Source organism: Pavona decussata, unplaced genomic scaffold, assembly GCF_977016875.1.
Source record: "Pavona decussata unplaced genomic scaffold, jaPavDecu1.1 SCAFFOLD_133, whole genome shotgun sequence".
Taxonomy (NCBI): domain Eukaryota; kingdom Metazoa; phylum Cnidaria; class Anthozoa; order Scleractinia; family Agariciidae; genus Pavona; species Pavona decussata.
This window is the reverse complement of record NW_028145546.1, coordinates 2,881,361-2,904,271: the sequence shown is the minus strand read 5'-3', so window position 1 is coordinate 2,904,271 and position 22,911 is coordinate 2,881,361. Positions and strand designations below refer to the sequence as shown.

The following is a 22,911-nucleotide window of genomic DNA, read 5'->3' as shown; positions in this document are numbered from 1 at the left end:
TGGTTCCACAATGACGTTATTTTACTACAATAACCAGAATCCTCTTCGTTTTCCTTTTTTATTAAGCGGCTGCCGGTTCAAGAAATGCTCGTTTTTTTCCTTCCTCGTGATGGTTACACACCCCAGACCTCCAAGTGTCGCTCGGTCAAAACGGGGAAGAAAAATGAAATTTTCTCTCCGCCATGGCAAATACTACGTAATACACTGGCAGCCCACGCTCACTACCCGATATAGATGTATGGACTTTGGTGGAAAGAGAGTCGTGTTAGCGGATAGCCTCAAGAAGAGCCAGCAGATCGAGATTCTGGTCCGGAGTTAGCATGAATTTCACGCGAAATGGAACTGGGAAATACGATGGAGAAACGTTTTTTTTTTTTGGTGTTCTGAGCTCATTCACGTATTTTTATGGGCGGTCCCAAACCATTTAGCTGTTAAACTCGTTGCGCCTGGGTCCCTGGTATGGTTTGACGTTATGAAGCAAGCTTGTAGAGGTTCAAGTGCAACCCCGTTCCCAGGGTTCTCTTTCTTCCTCTCTCGAGAATGGACCCTGGTTACGGCTGATCACGTGGCACCCAAAATCTGGGTTTTGACAAACTTTTATCGTGAGGGAGGGGAGGTAAGGTATACAGTAGCCGCGTTCTCACAAATAACCGAGAAGCCAGCTGCTATAAGCTGTGAACTTCTCTGCAACAAGCGGTTTTACAAGCAAGCATTTCCACACCACACACGCACTTTAGACCTGGAAGAGGTTCACGTTTCTTCCACTCAGGTAGCGTATTGTTAATCCACAAGAATTATTTTAAAAACTGTCATTTTGGGACGCTAGACGGAAGCCGACAACGGACGATGGCACTCTTGAGTCAAAACCCAAACATACACGGCGATTAGAGCATAAGAATCTCTAGTTTTACGCCTTTTTTATAGAGTTCGAAATGGAGTGAAATGGGAAAGGAGATCAATTTTAGTATTGCCGAATGGAACACCATAACTTTCGGTATGACGTGACTCGAGCAGCGTAAAAAAGAAGGTCAGCAACACAATATCGCTATCCTGTTGACTAAAACTATTCAATTAGCTCAAACGCACGCTGAGAGAAAGGTTTAAAAATCTCTGAAGCAAGATTGGGGCATAAATAAGATCGCTTATTAAGCCTTTATCGCTTTCTTGTTTAAATTTTTCAATCTCAGCTAGGTTCAGATAATGATATCCCTAGCCAGTAAGAGAAAACAACGGAAGGATTCAATGGCCCATTTGTTGGAGTTTTGAAAGCGCGTTGGAAGTTGTTGCAATTTTGCCCCAGTATCGCAACTGAGTGACCGGGTATCCCAGTCAAGAGTTCGATTCCCTCGTGATTAACCAACAACGCTTTAATTTAAGATTCCGCTAAATTACAACTTAAAAAGAAGGTTTAAAAAGAATAGTTATACTCAGCCAAATACTAACAGTACTAACAATTCCTTACGTCATCAGGGAACTTTGTTCCACAAAGTAGGTGCGGAAAAATAAAAGAAAGGTCCACTGTCGTGATGATCGTCTTAAAACTTTGAATTGGTAAAGGGACCTTTTTAAGTTATTCAAATACCAACCGTATTAACTAAAGTAAACGCCTGCTCCAAGCTATATAGCTAGACGCCCTCACCAATTCATATTCTTTAGCTTCTTAATGATTGGTTGAATTATGCTTTTTCATTTTATTTTTCTGACCTTTCCATGGGAGACCTTATTGACAGACAACAAATGAATTTGCATGTAGAATGCCTGGTGCCCAAACAGAATTTTTGAGTCGCAAAGCAGCAGGACAATTCAGTAAGAGCTATTCTTATTAGTTGTCATGTTTTCCTCGTGAAGACATATCGTTCTTGAACACGAAAAGAAAAAAAAGGTAAAAGACAAAACAGATCACAACATGTTGGTATTATAGTGTCAGGTTAAGGAGAAAGCTTGTATGCTAATGCTATCATATTTTTGTATCACGTATAAAGTAAACGTGAAGTAATTATCAGTTCAAAATTAGAAGAATATTTTATTGGAATTGATTGACGTGTTATCTTTATTCATAGAAGCACGTCACCTGGTCTTATTCTTCTGTTATTTATATGAATCATCTGCTATTTATGATTCAGATTGGTATGGCTGAGGTTTTTTCAACAAGATTTTCTTATGATGTATATTTGAAATCATAAATTATACGTTATATTTTTCAGAGATTTTGTAATAACCCAGTTCTGTAATTGAACATTCTTAACCGTAATCCCTGAACTAATCGTCGCCTTAATTATTGGCGATTCAAAATAGAACATGTAGCAATAAAATCGATTTTCATCGAGTTAATGTATCCCGCCCAGGAGTGGCTTTTTCAGTGCGAAAGGGTATTGAAATTTTAATCACAGAAATAGACTGTGAATTGAGAGGGTAGCAATTAAATCCAAGTATTCTGAAAGGGCAACAAAACTGAACAGAAATTGCCCAAGATTATTGTTAATAGTTCTGCTGTACTTACAACACCGGGGTTATCTGTCTCAGTCTCAAAGGTTTGTCTTAGTTTTTTTAGTTTTGTGTATATGTGACGGTCGTAACAGCTAGGTAAATGATTTTGTGTGTGAAAGGGTCATGGATGAAATCTCCAGGCCGCGGAGCCTATCACATATAAAACTTTATCAAGTACCCTCTCTCCCCCTCCCCCGGGTATGCTGGAAATTGTTGAGTACCCTCTCTCCCCCCTCCCCCGGGTATACTGGTAATCATCGCCTAAGGTTTATGATTGGAGTAAAACAGTTGCGCGCAAATTGAATATTGTTTCCAACAATGGCGTATTTTTAGTGGTTATGCATGTAAATTGAAATTTCTGTTGAAGCAACAGCAGCTGCCAGGACACAAAACCATTTTACAGTGTAAGAAAGGCTGGTGGAGTAAAGCTGTGCAGGGTGGCATCTACTGAAAAATAAACCTGATATCTAAACAGCTGAAATGAATAACGGGTAAGTCAGTATTTTTTTCAACATCAGATATTTACAGTGTCGAGTAGATCGACCAAGAAGGTTTAAGGCTCTACTGAGGAGAAGGGAATTGTTTAGTGCAAGGCCGTGTAGCTAAAAGTAAACTGTTGCAATGTGCTAAATTGTTTTTAGTTACCAAGCAGATGCAAGAGAAACGACTTTAGTGAAACCGACAAGTAAATCGGTATCTCGATCGTTGCAATGCCAAACTGAACTCTGAGGTGGAGAATACGAGAATCCTGTTTTTTTTTCTTCAAGGGTAAAAAGAAACCGACAAAACGTAGAGTTAATTGATTTCATAGTTTACCATATTTAGTTTATTGCTTCTTTTTCTTTATTATATTTTAGCCGATCAGACCTATATCGATCCAACATATACCAGCAGATTTTCGTCCACGATTGCCTGCTACTTCTTGCTTTAGTGGTCTTTAGTGAAATAAAGGTGTTATGGTAGCGATTTGTTACCATTAAAAGAAAACAACGTGAAATGGAACCGTGGATCGGTAACAATTGACTATGATATAAAATCTAGACGCGGCAGATTCAATTTAAGAATTATTTTGGCGTAGTTCGTTTTCGTTAAGGCATAATTCATATTTGTGTTTTTTTTTTCCCGTGGAACATCACATAAAGATGCTGTTTCTTGCTAACATCACAACAATCAACAGCTAGATTTGAAGAATATATGGGAACTGAAGAATTGACTTCTATCAAATTTTTATGTTATGCGACTTCAAGCGTGAAAACGGTTATTCTATTGCAAAACACAATGAACTTTTAATTTCATGGAGTTAAAATGCTCGGCAATAAACTAAATATCGACGTTTGTTTCTAATCTAGTCTTTTTTTCATCAATACATTATACCTGCAGCAACTGTATACACAGAAAATCACCATCGAGTTTTGCTGTTTTAAAAATGCGTAGAGATCATAGTTTTTCTGGCTTTTCAAAACAAGAAAGATATGTTCTAATAAAAAAAAACCTGATGTTTATCTTACTTTGATTAAACCGCCTTACATTGAAAAAATAAGTGCAATATATGGAAATTCGTCTAGTATTGTAATATAACTGCTTCTCTTTCGATGGTTTGTATATGTTGACAAAAACTCTTTGCTACAATTAATAACGGTTTTTTTTTCGATAATTCAGCGGATTTTGTTGTTTTGTGCCCGGGTTATCTCTCGAACAAACAAATGAAAATCATCGTCCAAATTAATCTATGAAATATGTCAAATACTATTTTTAATATCATTTTCAGTATTAAATAAAATATTGAGTACACTACTATAGCATTTAATTACAGACGAAAAAAGCAATCGTTCAGTTAAAAAGTTAAAAAGTTCTTCGTGGCAGATGGCACTGATTGCTGTCATTATTTGTAACGACAAATCACAACAAAAGGAAGACATTTTTCTCCTCTCAAAATCGACGTAATTAAACCGGGGTACTTCATAATAACGTTATTAGCATTACAGAATGCCCTTTCTATTTAGCATTTACAGGATAGCAGGTTTCAATGTCGCTCTAAGGGAGTTCATCCTCGACTGAGTTCATCAGTGTTATTACAATCAAACCAAATGGTTAGAAAATTATCACTTTGCATGTAAAAAGTGACCTATAGACCGCAAAATTAAAATGGTTGGCAGAAAACAGTGGTCGCGTCGTGATTGGACGATACAAAGGCGACCGGCCATTTAAACAATATACCATCAACACATCTACCACAAAACGTGTTTGAAAATAAGAAAGATTTCGAAGGAAAATTGAATGAAATATTGAAGCCGTAAGAATAGAAAAGATCTTTCTATTTCCTCGGGAATCCATTGTCGAACTCAAAAGAGAATTTATGATTTGTGTACAGTCAAAATGTAAAACTAACAGACAAAGAAACAAACACCTGCCATTTTTGGTCAATTGAAGTAAAAAAGGCTATCTTTCCTTTGATCTGGCCCATTCCAGTTTATTGTCCCCTTTAGAGCGTTTAATGACGCTAAGATTGTCAACTGAAACCATACCAGTTCCTTTTTCTAATAATTCACCGTAGGAGGATTTTGCAAAACAGATATAAAATGATCATAAACTAAACACGGCATTAGGTATAATAACTGGTAATATTATAAATATTTTAGAACGCCGATATCGAGACAAACAACGTAAACGCCAAATTTAGTGGTAAATTTTACAATTGTGACAATATGGGTTGGTTCTCTTTTTTAATCGTTACGAACCGTAACAGCTTTAGAAACGTCACTTTATTTGCTTCCAAACCTCACGAAAACCTGTTGGGAGCTTGCTATAGGCGGTGGGTAATTTGAAAGGGGTTTCAGTAAATATTTGAACTAAAAGTGAGGGTTACGTCATTAACACTAGCCAATCAGTGATTGTGCTTTAAATAGCAATGCAAGATGTCTCTGTACAAATAATTAAATTAAAAATATATATGTATATCATTGGAAGAGGTGCGCGTATGGGGATTTACCCTCTCAAATAATGATCTCTGGGGAGGTATTTACTGTGTATTTACAAACAGGATGCCATATAATAACATTACTTAATGAAAGTGGGCCCGTACGGTATCGGTATCTAAGTCTATCTTGGGACGTCGGATGAGGGCATGATAAACAGCACACTTTAAAAATTGAGAACTTTGATGCCAAGGAGACTTTACCGAGAATGACACATCTAGGGGCTTTATTGGTGAGGGGGGTAAATAGCGAAGAGGGAGACTGAGCTTAAAAGAGGTCTGGCATTACTATGGTGTATTCATTTGCCTCTTCACTTTCACCAGTTCAGTTCAGATAATTAATAAACCTTCCAATAAAGAAAAAGCAAGCATGAAACACAGCAACTTTGTGGAGAACGAGGAGAAGACCAGTACCTCACAAACGACCGAAAAGTTGAAAGATTTTTGTGGCTACACGACCGCTCACGGACTGGGGCGACTGGTGGAAAGCAAGAGTTATGTTCGCAAGGTGTTCTGGGTGATGGCATGTCTTGGAGCGTTTTCAATGTTCGCCAGTCAAGTTATATCTTTGGCTCAGCGATATGTTAGCAGACCCGTGGAAACCTACATCTCCATGAAATACGTCAGGGTAAGTTCGACGGTGTGGTGTTAATGTTCATGATATTATCAGACCAAAAGGACCCTTTGGGAAAAAAAAGTATGGGGCTATATAAAAACTCGTCTGTAAAAGTACAACAACAACAACAACGATAACAGTGGAACTGATTCCTCCTCATTTATTAATAACAGAGTATACCGTTTTGTTTTGTTCTTTCAACTTGTCACTTCGCAAGCCCAGATTCAAATTGTTGCGCTGTTAACCCTTTAAGCTCTAACAGTAATCAGCATCAATTTTAATATCAATGTTCATTCAAGCCTTGAGGTCTTGAGAATTAAGGATATGATCGCACATGGTGGACTTTCTTGATATTTTAATAACGTCTCCCCAGTACTTTTATAAGAAAAGTATGGGGACAAGAAAGGAGAATTTGTTCTTTGATATTAGGGGTTTAAGGGTTAATTCGTTATTATTTATTTTTGCATTTTCCAGAGATAGGTAAGCTTTTTAGCGACATTTTTGCTTAATATCTCTGACAAATGCGTGGATACCCCCAATTTTCCTTTTGTATTTGAAAATCGCCCTTGCGAGGATCTCCTATCCCTGCACGGTCTTGAACGGTGCAAAAATATCTTTGTATTACGATCCACCGTCCTCCAGTAGTTAATTTTATCAACTCGTATCCGTTCAGTTCAGCTGAGACAATACTTCCTTTTTCCGACAATATTAATGTTGTTTTTTATTTGTGCACCAGGACATAGATTTTCCAGTTGTTACAATCTGCAATCTCAACGCCATCCGTCGGAGCAAAATTTATGCAAACGACTCTCTGATATCACACAAATATTTGAGAAGTCTGCTTAATGGCTCAAGTAAAGGTTGGTAAATATTAATAGCCACTGGCTTCTTATAAACTTTCGAATACACCTTTTCTCGAAGTTTTCATGGTCTGAAATCAGCCGTCTTGAAAATGGGCAAATTGAGTCAGACTAGACACGAACGGAAAGTTCTTGTCACAGTGTATGAGAAATGTTAATAGTGAAGAGAACTTTTATGTCAAACGATTTTCCGTAACCATGCTGGTTATAAAATTCAGAGCCATCTGGCAGTTTCGAATAGAAAATGAAGAAAGCAAGGCCGGGAATTGATATCATTGTAGAAACCAAGTTTTGGGTTATTGCAATAGAGCCGAAATATTGTAAATTTCCAACTATCTTGTAATAAACAAAAACTTGGTTTCTACAATGATCTCAAATCTCCGCCTTGCTTTCTTTATTCATACTGGTTATTGTCAGCTAAATAGCCGAAGATTTTCCTGTTGAAATTTGAAGGATACAGCTGGGCTGGATAGCTTGTGATCAAGTTTTTATTTGTCCATACATTTGTCTGTTAAACCATATCAAAGTTTGCACGCTACTGGGAAAAATTTGCAAATTCTATGGAAAAATAAAATCGCGATTACGCACTTTCTCTAACTCAGTTAAATCCCTCAAATTTAAACGAAAAACCCTTCGGCGTTGCATCTTAAATGTGTAATTCATAGCTTTTTACAGACTAAATTTTAATAGGGAGTTTGGTATTTCGAGTTTTTTAACCCGAAAAACAACTTCATTTGTTTATTATTATTTTACTTCTTGTTTTTTGTTTTTGTTTTCATTGTCTTAACCTGTCTCTTTTCAACTAACATTCTTTAGGCGATGATAGCGACGACAGAGGAAGTAGAGTGAAGCGAGAAAGCAGGCAAATAAGAGAAACGAACCTCACAACAGTAATGCCAACAACAACACCGAAAAAGAAAAATAAGCAGAAGAACAAGGAGGAGAAGAAAAAGGACAAAAAAGAGAAAAAGAAGGAAGAAAAGAAAAAGGAGAAAGACAAGAAAAAGGAGAAGGAGAAGGAAGAGGAGGAGGGTGAGTAGAAATTCGGGTCATGTACTGATTGCACCAGACGAGGAAGAGGAAGGGGGGAAGGGGGGGAGGGGGGAGGGGGGGAGGGGGTTAGGGGGGAAGGGGAGGAGAAGAGCGATTACCTAGTTTTCTGTATCGTGCAGCGGTGCGGTTCCTTGACATTTGTTCCAAAATGGGTTATAAGTTGGAACCCCGGATCCTATGAGAACTAGAGGCATTTAACTAGGGCGGAACGACACAAACCACGCAAATGTCGGCGAAACGAAACCTTCGACTTGTAACGTTTTGCCCCAGATGGTTAATGCCGAGTCCTCAGATGATGGAAACCCCGTTAATACAACCATACGTAGGACTTGAATTTTGGTACCTATTAATTGGAAAATGCGTTGAATTAAAATGACCCTCAAAGGAAGAAGGTATGACGGTGGGGTTTCACTGCTCTGGTGAATTCGAATTATTTGATTGTTTAAACAAAAAAGAAACAGTGATGGGCTAGTGTGAAATAGTTGCCACGAACAATGATCCATTTTTAAGAGGCTGTTATCATATTCTTTGCACAATTCACAGAATTGGTTGAATATGTTGCCAGGCAAGAGCGAATTAGTGTTGCCTTAGCAACCATGCCTGAAGATAAACTATCCACACTGGGACATCAGTTCAACGACATGTTTCGAGAATGCACCTACCGAGGCAAATCATGCTTGTGAGTACAGAACCTCTTTATGGCATTTAACCTTATCAGTAGGCCAGAGGGAAGGGGGATTTCGCTTCCCCTTTATAACTCCAAGAGAATATAAGAGCTATGACAATGACTTCTGCTGGCTGCAGTTGTTTAAAGAGCGGATAACTTTATCCAGAGGTTAAGTCGCTATCATGGGGATAAAATGTATTGGTTGGAGTATATTTTATCCGCTGAATAGCGATTTATTCACTGGATAGCGTTATCCGCTCTTTGAATAATCAGGGCTAGGAGGATGGATAGTCCTTCCAAAAATATTTCCTTCGAAATCCAGAAAGAGGTGTTTTCAAAACGGCTGCCATTTTGGATCCACCATCTTGGATTTGAGGATTTCACTCCAAACATATAGAAGAACACTAGAATGATCTTAAAACATGAAAGTTACTGTAACAAATTTAAAAAACCTGCCTGTCAAAATGCGCGGGTGATTTGTAATACTGCCCAGGTGTCCTACCTCAAGTTACTAGGGGTTACTTTTGACTCTGATCCCACTAACTGGGATCAGCATTTTAACTCACTGTTTAATAAAACTAATGAGCGGATGGACATTTTGCGCACTTGCAGAAAGTAAGGTTGTTCCATTGATACATTGGATCACTTGTTTTAGTCCCTCCTTCTGTCTCTTTTAATGCATGGGCTTTCCGTTTGGGGTTGTACGTCTCCTAATAATCATTTAAGTACAATTGATAAATTCCTGCATAGAGGTTTAAGATTTGGTTATCTAAAGAGTGCACGTGCCATGCCCATTATTGACGTAACCTCTGATAATGGGCGAAATTCGTCTGATGGCTTCGAATGCTCTTCGGCAGACTTCGGTTGTCAACTGGATAGAAATTGGTTATTTGCACTGCAGTTGAGTGAAAATACACCACAAAAACAGCAACAACTTTATCAGTAAGAAGTTCGCAAACTACATATAATGCCAACCTAAAAGTTATTGTGGCAGAACCAAGTTAAAACTTAGATTTCAAGAGAACATATGTGTTCTCAACTACCCTACAGAGACTTTTCTGAGGGTAGAAAATAAAAGTTGAATTAAGGAATTAGAAGAGAAAGAACAGCTTGTTCGTTTATTTTCCATCAGTTTCACTGGGTGCCGCGAGTATCTGGGGTAATTCAAAAATTGTCATCGACTGTCTGAAATATTCGATAAAGAGTATTCCTTATCATACAACGCCGAATTCTGCTTACCGTAAAACCAACGTATGGTCAATTTTTGCAGCACATGTGCTCATTACAATATAGCGGAGCTGGAAGGGATTTTTTTGGGGACTGATATTTATATTTTTTCTTTATCTAGGAAGTCCGGCCTTTGGGATTCGTTTTGGCACTACAGATATGGGAACTGCTATTCTTTTAACAAAGTTCGGAGACTGACGGCTGGGGGCCCGGGGCCTTCTTATGGTAAGAGAACTTGTCGTTTCCCTGCATGACTGATAAAGACGAGCAAATATGAGATAATAACACACCAATATACAGAGATCCTTGTGTCAGAGCTAACATGGCAAAGGGATGTTAACACTTCCTGCTGGAATTGTTGAAGGATTTCATGAGAGTTCACGACGTAGCTTTCCGGCTATCGACTGCGATAGAGTTCCTCGTCGAGTGATAATTCATTCTAATTCCTGCTTCTTCCTTACTAACTTTAGGCGATTTTCCTTTTTTTCCAATAATTTATTTTTTTATTTATTTATTTGCTTGCCATTTGCCATTTTTCATTTTTTAGAGACTTTGACAGTGTGATGATTTTATTTGTTTCAGCCTTCCCTGCTTTTGTCTCCCTGTTCCACATAAAATAACTTCAGCTTACTAACAATCGCGGCAACCGTATGACGTCATAAAATCCAAAATGGCGGGGCGCGAGAAATTTAAAAGCGAAAATAGACAATGATCATATCCAATTTTTAGCACAGTTGAATATTATTTCCACTCTTCAAAATAAAATTTAGAATTAAGACATTTTTCCCAACACTTGATCGTCAACTTGTTGTCAGAGTGGAGGTTCCTTTTAACATCAACTGAAATAATTATGTAGTGAGGATGGCTAATGATATAATTATTTCTTTTTGTTTAGGTTTGCTACTGGAGATAAACGTGGAACAAAACGAATACGCCAGTGACTTGACAAAGGACGCTGGGATACGAGTACAAATTGAAAACCCAGGAAAAGTTCCATTCCCTTACGAAAAAGGGTTCAGCGTGGGGCCTGGTTCAGCAACCTCTGTTGGCATAAGAAAGGTTATTGAAATTCTTGAGAACAATTTGTTGAAGTTTATAATTTTGTATTGCAAAATATTTCCACATTGTATTCCTGTCAACTTTGGTAATTTATTTACAGAAAACCTCTCCTAAGCTAGTATTATCTTTAGCTGGTACCAATTTCCCTATATGTGAGTTAAATCGTCATATAGAGACCTTTAGTTCGTAAGCATCTTGGGTTGTCTCTCAAACGGAGATCAACTGGATTGTACATCTAGTAATGGCCGGTTTTAATTTATTAAGATCCATTTCAAGAATAAAAATACAGTGGATTTAAAAAGAAATTAAAGATAAATGCAAAACTACAGTTAAGAGTTCAACTTCAAAATCTTCTAAAAGGGGGAGTGACTGTGCATGTAATCACCGTAGTCACTGTAGTCATTGTTTTTGCAGTGTAACTAGTTGAACCTCTTTTTCAGGTGAAAATTAAGCGAGTTGATCCCTTTAAAGATGGAAGCTGCATGGAAGAGGAACGCCGTAAACACAAAAATCTTTTTCTCCTTAAGCACAACGCAACTTACTCCATTACTGTAAGTAGCAGCTCAGCACAATACATCAAGCTCACAATGTCTGATATTATGCCTGAGGCAAAATTATACACAAAACGTGTTAATTTACAACTCTTGGTTATCTATCAGGTTTTTTTTCTTTCGTTATCTTAATTAATGCGGAGTGGCCTTGAACCGAACGTTTGCCGAGGTTTTACCCTGTACGTCCACGTTTGCCATCGAAATAATTTCAACCTCTGGGTAACCAAAAAGTGAGAACCTTATAACGCTAGTTAAGGACGCCAGTCAGTCGTTTATTTTCCTTTTGTTACAGCCCTCTGAGTTCGTTATAAACTCTAGGATCCAACGAAATTCATTTTGAATCCGACATAAAGACTTCTTTTAGACAATAGTGCTTGTTGAGCCTTACACTCAAGATGGGCCCTCATGTATATATGCGACAGGACTAGGAACTGATGATATGAACTTCAGCCACTACTAAATTTATTGTTATTATTTTAGGCCTGTAGAGAGAGTTGTCTTTCTGACAAACAGAAAGAAAAGTGTGGTTGCCGCGAATACCGATTCCCCAAGGACGCCAGCAAGAACGAAAGTGTCTGTGATACTTCCAATCCAACCGTTGGTATGTCGTGCATAATAGAATTAAATTAAACTCCGGAGAATGCATTTTTTTATTGGCAAATCCTCTGGTTATTGTATTTATTGCGTTTCAGCAAAATGCCTGAAGGGTGTGATGAAAAAGTACCGGAAGTCCAACTTAGGATGCAGCCGGCAGTGCCCCTCACCATGCAAGTGAGTGTAGAGGGCAAGGAAACAAATTTTTGATGTTACTTTGAACAACCAAAAAAATAAAGAAAAACAAATTGCATCTACGAAAAGCAATAATAATGGACAGCGCTATCTTTTGCTACTGCGCATGCGTTCTGTACATCTCGGGATGGCTCGAGAAATTCTTTGAATTGTTTATGACTACGTTGAAAAAGAAGATCTTAGTAAGAGCTACTGTTGACTGATCCAAAATGAAACTTAGGGGTAACTACGCGTTTTCAGAGATACTTTAAAAGCTTCAAATTTGGAAAAAACTAGCGTACATTGTAATGTATTTTAACGCTTTTTAGAATCATTGTTGCCTAATTATCTCTGAAAAATGCATGGTTCCCCACAATTTTCTGTTTTGATTCCAATAGCTCTTGCTAACTTCTGCTTTCACCTCATAGTCATAAAGAACGGAAAATTACCTCTGTATTAGGAGACACCCTACTTAACAGTTACTGTGCTAGTTCACAGAAACGGTTTCAAAATTTGCTTCAACATGCGTTCAACACAGTTGTTGAAACAAATGTCGGGGGCGTTTAAACAGGTCGTTCAACATTGTCGAAAGCGTAAAAATATGTCGAAAGCTTGCTGAAAGTGTGTTGAATCAAATTTGAACTGGTTTTAAACTTTCATTCTACATCGTTTCAACATTTCCTTTGTTCTTGAAAATGTTGAATGGCGTTGAAACCGTTTGAACACTCCTTTTATCCAACATTTGCCCAACATCCGTTCAACTTTTGTTGAACGAATGTTGGGCAAATGTTGAAAACGGCTCTTAAGATGCAATTGACTTTATATGTAATACTTACAGTGCTGGGTTAGTCATTTCTTACCTTGCTTTGCAGTGAGGATGTCTATAAACTCACGATATCAACATCAAAGTTCCCTTCCTTATCATACCAGGTAAATAAAAATGGTAAACGAATTCACGTTCATTTATCTGGATATAGCCACTGGTGAATTTCTCCGGCCTTTTTTTTTTCTTAGCAAATATGGTGAACGAAACGGTTTACAGAGGCTTCTAGTTGAGTCACCGTAAAACCAGAATCAAAGTAATTATTCTGAGTATTCACGACAGACGCAAACCGTGCAATGAACCAATCAGAATTCGAAGTAAATACATGTAACGGGCGCTCAAGCCGGGTAGACGCTTTTGGGTAAGTTACGAGTAAGTTTTGGTTCTTATTGGTTGGGAAAGTTGCGCGAGCTTTGCTGACCAATCACAGAGCGTAGTAAAGCAAAACCAAAGCAAAAGCGAATTATTTTCGACACTCGATTACAGACCGCTCCACATTTCAGGCGAGACAAAAGACAAAGATATGTTTAGGTTAAAGCCGAAATTGCAGGCATTAGCCTGTGTTCCGTCGGCCGGTTGTCCGAGTGTCGGGAGCTGTCCATAGGCCACGGTGCAGTTAGATCTCAAATATTCCTAGAGTGGTTTTATAAAAAGGATCTATGAAGCTATGCGAATGGCTAAAATACTCACGCCTCTTCCTCAACCATGATTGTATTAAAACTTGTATTAAAACCAAAACCAATGAACTTGAGCAAAAGCGTTTTCTTTTGGTTTGTACCAGTTGTATGCATTTGTTTTGAGTTGTGACTTAATTGTTAATTGAATCTTTTGCATGTGTTATGATGAACGATTGATCAGTTATTTGCTCTCTGGTTTTCCAACATCGAATAGTGACATTTTTTTTGCTAGACGGTAACATTTCATCTTTCTTTTCTCCCGTATACAGACAATCCTTCGTCAAGATGAAAAAGAACTGACGAAACGAAACATATCAGTTCACGACCTGGGGTACAATCTTTTTATATAAGAGGATTTTAGCTCTTTGTTTTGATTAATTGGGCTTATCCCCCACGAGTCTCCTGTAGCACAATGGTAGAACATATCCGTACTAGTAATAGAAAGGTCTTAGGTTCGACCCCTGAAAGGAGCAATCGGGTTTCCTTTTTCCGCGTATGCCTGTGTAACTGACTGAATAACACATCACTCTCACAAGAGGATCTTTGTTTACAGGGTGGGCCTCATTAGCGCACATTAGCATGAACGACAAAAACTAGCTACACATAAATGCGTTAGTCCTCTATAAATTGAAAGAGCTTGGCAAACTTAGCATTCTGTGAAAATGTGAGCATGATATGGTTTAAAAGATTGTAGGGCTGAGTTGCAATTCTTGCCACCCAGCCACCCATTCTTTGTAAACTTCACACTGATTTGAAGCTAATCTCTCCAAGAATAGTCAATTTAGTCACCATGTTCTTTTAAAAAAAAATTTCTGTTTTAACATAAATCACTTTTTGAAGTGCCAACGCGCATGGGTATTTTGGGGACACTATTCAGATCGCACTGGAGTTTGGAAGTGTTGGCTTTGGAGGTGAGGTTAAAAGAAAAAGCCTCTCGAAGCTAGAACGAGAACCTACAACAAACAAACTCAACTCAGATACGACGCCAAGTCTGGGAATCTAATCTGGGGAGGCGAGGCAAGTGCTCTCAAGACTGCTCCAACCCTCTGCCCCACACACCATCCTTGCACCCTACGAAGGAACAATTTTCAAACCAACTGACTAATTTTTCATCGTCAATTTTATTCGTACTTTTTTCTTTTCAGCTCCTATTTGCTTCAGCTGAATGTTTTCTTCGAAGAACTAAATTATGAAATCATCGAGGAACATATGTCATACGGGGTGTGTAATTTATAAATAATACAGCAGAACCCCTTCAATTCATTTTGACGAAGGTTTCCTTCAGAATTTATATCCCGTAGGAGATGCCAGGGTCATGAAGCTAGTTTCAATGATAAACGGAACCCGATCAACTGACCCTGTTAACTCAATTTGTTTTTCACTTTCAGATTGTCAGTTTCATATCAGACATTGGAGGAAACGTTGGTATGTGGATTGGCGTGTCTGTGCTAACATGCGCAGAACTCCTGGAACTGCTGTGCATTATAATCCACCATGCGATCAAGAAATGCGCTCAGCGAAGGACCAAGATCCAATCCATTAACTAAACACGGTGCACTAATACAATGTATAAATCCAGTCCCTCACGTGAGGGAATTGAGTGTATGTATTTGCACATGTACATCCCGGAGTGCTTTTATAACAAAGCTGGTCTAGCCCTTTTGCTTCAGTCACTGACCTAACCTTGTTAGACGCTGAAGTAAATAAACACACAAAATATAAAGCCTCTCACCACCCCCCTCTAACCCTCCTTTGCCCCAGGTGACAGGGTTTGTAAAAGTTATATAGCGCGCGAAAGATGCGCACGTTACGCTCCCGAGCAAAACCGCTCCTCGTGCTCTGTTCCTGTCTCGCTGTATTCAAATCTGCTGATGTCATTGTTTACATTCTGTAAGTAGGTTAGTCACAAATGACAGCATATTACAACTAAAAGAGCATGCTACTTGTCAGTGTCAATCAGTGTAAATATTGGTTTTGAATATTCTCAGTGAAAATAGCTTTGACATTTTTTTTACAAGGGACGTCTGATTGATTGCTAAGAGTTGCCACCAGGCCAAACAGTCTTCTCAAAATCTTGACACGATCAGGTTCATTTCTGTAAAATTGTTTAACAGATCATGCTCAGATTCTTAGAGTTCTAAGCTTTTCAAGCTCTTGCAATTTATATTGACGAAAGACACTGTTTAAAGTTGATTCTGATTCCCATTTGTCAGGCCGGATTCATTCAAAGAATGTTTATGACGTATCTTCCATCAACGGACCACATATATAAATTTGTAACACCCGTTACACAAATAATAAAAGTTGTCACCATAAAATATCTAGTACACATTGCGTCTTCATTTTATATGTCATTATTACGGGCTACATTGTCGAGAATGATGTAATAAACGCGCACCGGAGGAGATAACTAGCACGAAGTGACTAAAAGAAATACTACGCACCCTCTGCATGGGATGCAAGGTTTCTTGTTTAAGGAAGCAACACGACAGAATGCCGAGGTTAGAAGGACGAATTACGCAAATTTCAGAAACCAAAGAATTAAAAAAGGAAAAATACTTTTGTCATTTAAAGGTGACGACACGTTTCACCGCGAGCTCAAGAGTAATAAAACAACCATGGCACCGATAAAGCAACTTTTTTTCGGTTTATGTGGATTAAAAAGTTCTATTTTCACCTTAAAACCACTGTGTATAATCTGTGAAAGTCTCGTCGCAAGTGACCCAGCTTTATTGCGTGTTTTTCGTCTTTGTCTTCAGAACTCTTTAAAAAACAGAGCATACGCAGTTAAACAGTTTTTGCTAATAAACAATGCAAGTTTAATGCTGATTCATTGCCAGCCATGTTTCCTCAGAAACGGCATACAGATCAACTTGTCTCCCAAAACAAAGCTTTTAGTTTTCACTTACACTTTACCAATTTTGAGCAATTCTGAGAAGTAAATGGTTTGAAAGTAATGGAAAGAAAGGCATAACTACGAGAAAACTGTAATCGCTCATTTTGCAACATAGATAAATAATGAATTACTAAAAAGAAGCGCCATGAATCACCCTCAGTTATCCTAAGGAGACGATATCCTTTGATATAAAGGTCTGGAGACATTTTCAACTAATACCGTGTTAGTAGTACCAGCAAAATAATCAAACAGAGATTCCTTTTCGAGCAAATCGGTGTTGGATCAAGATGCCTGAGATTATCATTACGCACACACTCACAATCAGTACACCGACGTTTCAGTAAAAATTTTGCACGACAAAAATGCTGATTCATTGCCAACCATGTTTACATAGAAACTGCAAGTCTGTTTAATGTTATTTTAGATTGGGGGCTGATTTAGGGGAGGAGCTTGGAGAGTTACGTCGAAAATCAAGGAAACAGGTAGTGGATTATGGAATCATGCCTCAAAAGCATTTTCTAATTATCCTAGTTAGCAAGACGCCATTTATAAAATCGATCATTTGTAAGGTCTACTTTTACGTAACACATTTATCTGTGTAAACTATACTCCCGAACACAACGCCTGTACAAAATATGTTACAACTGTTAAGACCTACATATTTATCAGGTGTAATATTAACAGTAGTAAAATAATGCAAACTAACTTGTTAGAGAGTTTGCGTTGATACGAACATGAGAACATGAGTTGTATATTACCGTTTTGTCTTTCCTTTCCTTCCTACCCTATTTCATGTTTCCCTGTCTTTTCTCCTGTGTTGCCTAAATAAGCTCAAAAAAGTTCTTCATTATTTTAGTCCTCCCAAAAACCTTTCCTTATTCTTGTATCTTTGATATTATAGCTCAGTCTGCCTTCTTACTTAGCAGTTAAAGTCATTCTTTCTTTTTGTCATCCTGGCTCGCCTAGGTTAGCTTTGCTACCTGCGGCGCCAAGAAATTGTACATGTAAATTTATACAAACACCTTATAAAGTTGAAGTTGAGTACTGCTTGAAGCCTACTACTACTGCTGTTATACTTTTACTTTTGCACGGGGTCGGTGAAAGGACACACATTCCTTCAGAGGGTTTGCTTAAGAATCAATACAGTAATCTAAACAAAATGTTATAAGCTGTGTCTGTGCTACAATACGAACAGACACCTGAATTAAATACAAGGGTCAAAAACGTTTCTGCGAACTCTCATCCCTCCATCAGTTAATACGATAGCAGTCTCCTGATGTTCCCTTAAGTCTAGGCTGTTTTATTTTAAAGTCTTTCAGTATTTTCATCCTCTGGAGGCTTTACTTGCACCACAGGAGATGTTCTCTTGGTGAGCGTTTGGAGGAGTGTAAACAGCAAACTTGCAAGCAGTTCTAACAGTTCGACGAGCGTCAACACGGAAATTCCGATCCACATCCCCATCATGCCACCGACATCAGACCAAAAGCTATACCCCTGTTAAAAAAGAGTATACAGTGCCGTTTATGTAGCAATGACTGGCAAAAATCCAAAATTTATTTGAAAGCGAACTGCCCTACAAGGAAATAACTGCTAATTTATTCTCTTTTGGAAGGTTGCATTATCCACCGCATTGCATGGTATATCAGAACATTCAAAAGTTAGCATAGTATTACAGAGCTAACAGCGCTGTTGAATAGCTTTCATTCAAATCGTCAAAATGAGGAGATGCACTGGACCAGACCCAAAATTAGAAGCCTCTTGTATAACTGATAACAGTGAATAGCACTATGAATTGTCACACTTGATTAAGGATATACACAGAAAGAGAATCCAGAGGCTCCGTGTACAGAAGCTTGTACAGCATAATAAGAAGGCCACCACGGAAACGTATTGTTCAGTAGCTATCATTTGAAAGCCATACTTTGAGGTTTGATCCGCAGATTCAAGGTTAGAATGAAATTGTACGGCATAATAAACGGCACCACAGCAAAATATTGATTGTTTGTATTTATGTAAACGCGTGTTCACACTGTAAAATTTCTTGATCGTTTTGCATGTTCAAAAGAAAGAATAACTTAAGGCTTCTTTCTAGTGTCGTCAATCCAAAACCAATCACAAAAGTCGTAAACAACTATCAACCAATCAGAACTCGAAGCAGATACATGTAACTGGCGTCAAGCGCGAGAAGACGCGTTAACTCACAATTGGGTTAATTTTACTTAAATTTGTGAGAAAAGTTGCGCAGCATTTTAGTCATTGGGAAGTAAATCAAAACCAGCGCAAACGCAAAATTGCATTTGACGTTCAACTGAAAGCACTTCATTCCTACCGTATAAGCATATTCTTCCTCAATCACTTCATAGTTGAGTTCTCCATAGTAGATCTTTAGTTTCAGAAATTGATCACTGCAAGGAATGGAAATAGACAATGCTTAAGGGAACACGTCTTTTCCATCATTTGAATAAAAACAGATATTACTATAAATTTAATAAATGTTGAAAAGATTAAGAGGAAAGTACTCTACATTCTCCGTTATTGAAGAAGGAAGGGATTTTGCCCGTAATGTTTCTGTCGGTTTGTTTCATTGTTGCATTACTTCATTGTCACAGAAGATCCTACTTCCAAACGTCTTTAGCTTTCCGTTATTTCACAATTTAAATCGTACTGAATAAGCCACCCACTCATGTCTTGAAACAGTGTTCACCTTATTTCATTAGAGCCATTTTCATGGGTGTGTTCCGCTATATCAGCGAGAAGAGATTTCTGAAAAAAGATAACATTCGAAATATTAGCTCACTAATTTAAGCCTTATTTCAAAGTCTTGGTTATATCATCACTATTATCGTCATCGCCATCATCATAGTCATCATTGCCATCACCGTTATCAATCTCCCATCAAAACAGTGGTTTTTACCGTTGTCATTATCATCATCGTTATGACCTTTATTTTTACACAAGTGTTTCGATGAATGATTAACTTTATCAAACCTCTAGACAAACTAAGGAAGGTCAGCATTACCATCGCCATCACCATCACCATTACCGTCACCAACACCATCGCCTTTACCGTCGCCATCACCATCATTATTAGCATCAGCATCAGCATCAGCATCACCATCACCATCTCCATCGACATTAGCATCAGTATCACCATCATCATCACCATTACCGTCGCAATCGCCGTAACCATCACCATCACCATCATAATCACCATTACCGTCACAATCGCCATCACCATCATCACTACCATCGCAATCGACATCGCCATCACCGCCACCATCACCATCACCATTGCCACCACCATCACCATCACCATCGCCATCACTATCACCATCACCATCACCATCACCATCACCATCACCATCAACACCAGCATCAGCATCAGCATCTTCATCACCATCACCATCACCATTGTTATGACCATCATCATCACCATCACCATCGCCATCACCATCGCCATCACCATTGCCATCATCATCACCATCACCATCACCATTGCCATCATCATCGCCATCACTATCGCCATCACCATCACCATCACCATCGCCGTCACTATCGCCATCACCATCATCATCACCATCAACATCAGCATCAGCATCAGCATCAGCATCTCCATCACCATCACCATTGTCATGACCATCATCATCACCATCACCATCGCCATCACCATTGCCATCATCATCACCATCACCATCACCATTACCATCATCATCGCCATCGCCATCGCCATCGCCATCGCCATCGCCATCGCCATCGCCATCGCCATCGCCATCGCCATCGCCATCGCCATCATCATCACCATCGCCATCGCCATCATCATCACCATCACTATCGCCATTACTGTCGCCATCGCCACCGCCATCAACATTGCCATCGCCATCGCCGTCACCATCACCATCACCATCGCGATTACTGTCGCCATCGCCATCACCATTAACATCGTTTGCCATCACTATCACCGTGGCCATCGCCATCGCCATCACAAACGCCATCACCGTCACCATCACCATCCCCATCGCCATTGCCACAAAAAATTCTAGTAACACGATATCATTGGTTGGGAGTCTTATCCGCGGTCAGCTAATTCATTACCTTATATTGTCGAGAAGGCCACTTTGCAAGCGATACTGATGTCTTAAAAGCGTCTTCCCTTTAGTAAACAAAAAAGGAAAAAAGGCGATAGAGAATAAACCATTATGAACTTGGTTAACAGATAAGAAACATACACATTTAACGATGAAATTATGGAGTATGTGTAGGGGAAGTCATAAACATTGGTATGATACATGAAGACTAAAGATGGCAGCAACACGCTTAATGTGTATTCTTTCAATGATGGAAAGCCACAAGGCAAGAAAAATACTGAGTAGTCTCACTTAATAATAATGATAATAATAATAATAATAATAACAATAATAAATAATGATAATAATAATAATAATAATAATAATAATAATAATAATAATAATAATAATAATAATAATAATAATAATAATAATAATAACATATATATAAAGAAAAAAGCAGTCCAGTAACACGATATGATTGTTATATAATAAAAGTGAATCTGTGATAGGTTAGCTTGGAGACGTTTGGTCATTTTCCGTGATTTTTTCAATCGATCATCAATCCATACGTTCGTGGCTGCTTTTTCAGTATTTTCACTACTGCTTTGCCGTCATTTACTCTCTAGAAGGAGCATATTCAATTCCTGGAATGTAGGGGAGAATGCAACCAACACAACACGTATTTCTATCTCGTTACCATTTCTGTATTTGACCTTCATGAATATGGAGACAGGATCAAAATCACGAAAGTTTGAAAATGCGGATATTCTTATAAGGTTAGAGAAAAGTACGTTTTACCAGATCAACGGATATCCATCCATTGAATGATCTGTTTTTAAGAAACCCATTTTCGGAAGAGTTTTAGATTTGACCTGAAGTGATCTGATCAATCGTCTGGATACTAAAAGATTCAATTAGAACAAACACAACATAATAATAAATGAAAATGGCAAGTTGTTGATATAGAGGAGAAAAACATTGTAAATTGAATAGTAATAATAATAATAATAATAATAATAATAATAATAATAATAATAATAATAATAAGGTTCTCTAGAGCGCAGCTACCTATTCTCAGCGCGCTTTGCAAATATACAGCTAAAAAGAAAAATATATATCACAATTCTATATAATCAACGTTGATTGTGTCGCTAAAAATGTCTTGAGTTTTCTTTGAAAGGAAATCAAAGATGGTGCGTATTTAATGTCTACTGGCGAGCGATTTCAGATAGAAAGAGCTACTACTACAAAGGAACGAGCACCTTATGCCTGGGTCTGATAATACCGGCGGTCGTTGCAATGTTAGTCCATTGGAAGCAGAGCGAAGACTTCGAAAGGGATAGTGAACCTGTAGAAGGTCACTGATATAGGACGGGGCCATTTCGTTCAATGCTTTATAGGTCATGGCCATAATCTTAAAATCAATCCTCTTGGTGACGGGAAGCCAATGTAGACAACAATACAGACTTAGGTACTCTACGTTAACTGAATAGCTTCTATGAGTCTTACCAGCATTTTTCTCTGCACTTCTTTTCACAGAAACCATTGTCAAATTTGTCAAACATTTTGTTGGTGCAATCCACTGTAAACGAAAATGAGTTTTATATTTGTTTTAATCTAACTAATGACAGAAGGTCCCTGACATAAGCAAATCCCCTCTTCCCAAATCCTGTTACATGCCAAGGATAAGCTACGCTCAATCCAATTGATATGTATATGCATATGGCAAATATAAAGGACAGGAGAGGATAATTCGGAAAATGAACAATTCCCTGAACGAACTTTAATTCCTTTCCAAATAGCTTTCAGTTACAATAGTATAATTTAATTTGCACAGGAAAAAAGTTCCAACTTATTCCCATTTAAATATCTTAAACCATAAGTAGAGTTGCGTGGATAGTAGCATTTTGCAGTTGTATATCTCTCTTGAAATAAACGTACTAAGCTTACCAATTGATATGTTATTACTGTCGCATACTGGAAAATCGTTATACATCAACGTATACCAAATGCAGCCACAAGCGTTCTTCATAAGTGAAGCCAAGCACGAGACCTTGCAAGCCTGTACAAGTAAATCAACGCTTTGTTGTTAGTTATATCTATAAAACAAAAGGCGTCTAACCCAAACCATACTATATCATATGAGGGAAACCTTCTACGAAGCTGTCAACAGAACATCGATCACA

General features: G+C 38.2%; 2 protein-coding genes across 2 annotated transcripts in view; one reads left to right on the top strand and one right to left on the bottom strand.

Moving 5' to 3' along the window:
• Nucleotides 1–5,348: 5,348 nt before the first annotated feature.
• On the top strand, nt 5,349–17,998 carry LOC146468238 (epithelial sodium channel subunit alpha-like). The gene is made up of 15 exons (XM_085125075.1): nt 5,349–6,089; nt 6,814–6,937; nt 7,754–7,969; nt 8,534–8,669; nt 10,006–10,109; nt 10,780–10,943; nt 11,384–11,494; nt 11,975–12,095; nt 12,187–12,265; nt 13,135–13,192; nt 14,032–14,093; nt 14,908–14,983; nt 15,151–15,314; nt 17,083–17,140; nt 17,978–17,998. The coding sequence occupies exons 1-13, from the start codon at nt 5,832–5,834 to the stop codon at nt 15,307–15,309; spliced, it is 1,668 nt and encodes a 555-aa protein (XP_084981201.1). The 5' UTR covers nt 5,349–5,831; the 3' UTR covers nt 15,310–15,314; nt 17,083–17,140; nt 17,978–17,998.
• LOC146468237 (epithelial sodium channel subunit alpha-like) overlaps nt 17,960–22,911 on the bottom strand; it is a 15,325-nt gene continuing 10,373 nt past the window's right edge. Inside the window, exons 9-14 of the mRNA XM_085125080.1 lie at nt 22,676–22,787; nt 22,235–22,307; nt 20,751–20,808; nt 19,363–19,421; nt 18,988–19,063; nt 17,960–18,152 (exon numbers count right to left, since the gene is read on the bottom strand). Coding sequence (XP_084981206.1) covers nt 17,964–18,152; nt 18,988–19,063; nt 19,363–19,421; nt 20,751–20,808; nt 22,235–22,307; nt 22,676–22,787 — 567 coding nt within the window. The 3' untranslated portion in view covers nt 17,960–17,963. The remainder of the gene's footprint in view (nt 18,153–18,987; nt 19,064–19,362; nt 19,422–20,750; nt 20,809–22,234; nt 22,308–22,675; nt 22,788–22,911) is intronic.

Excerpts from the sequence above, each read along its gene's own strand:
- LOC146468238 (XM_085125075.1), top strand. The coding sequence starts at position 5,832 with ATGAAACACAGCAACTTTGTGGAGAACGAGGAGAAGACCAGTACCTCA. Across the intron at positions 12,266-13,134 it reads CAGTGCCCCTCACCATGCAA|TGAGGATGTCTATAAACTCA; the intron begins GTGAGTGTAGAG and ends CTTGCTTTGCAG. Across the intron at positions 14,984-15,150 it reads AGGAACATATGTCATACGGG|ATTGTCAGTTTCATATCAGA; the intron begins GTGTGTAATTTA and ends TTTCACTTTCAG.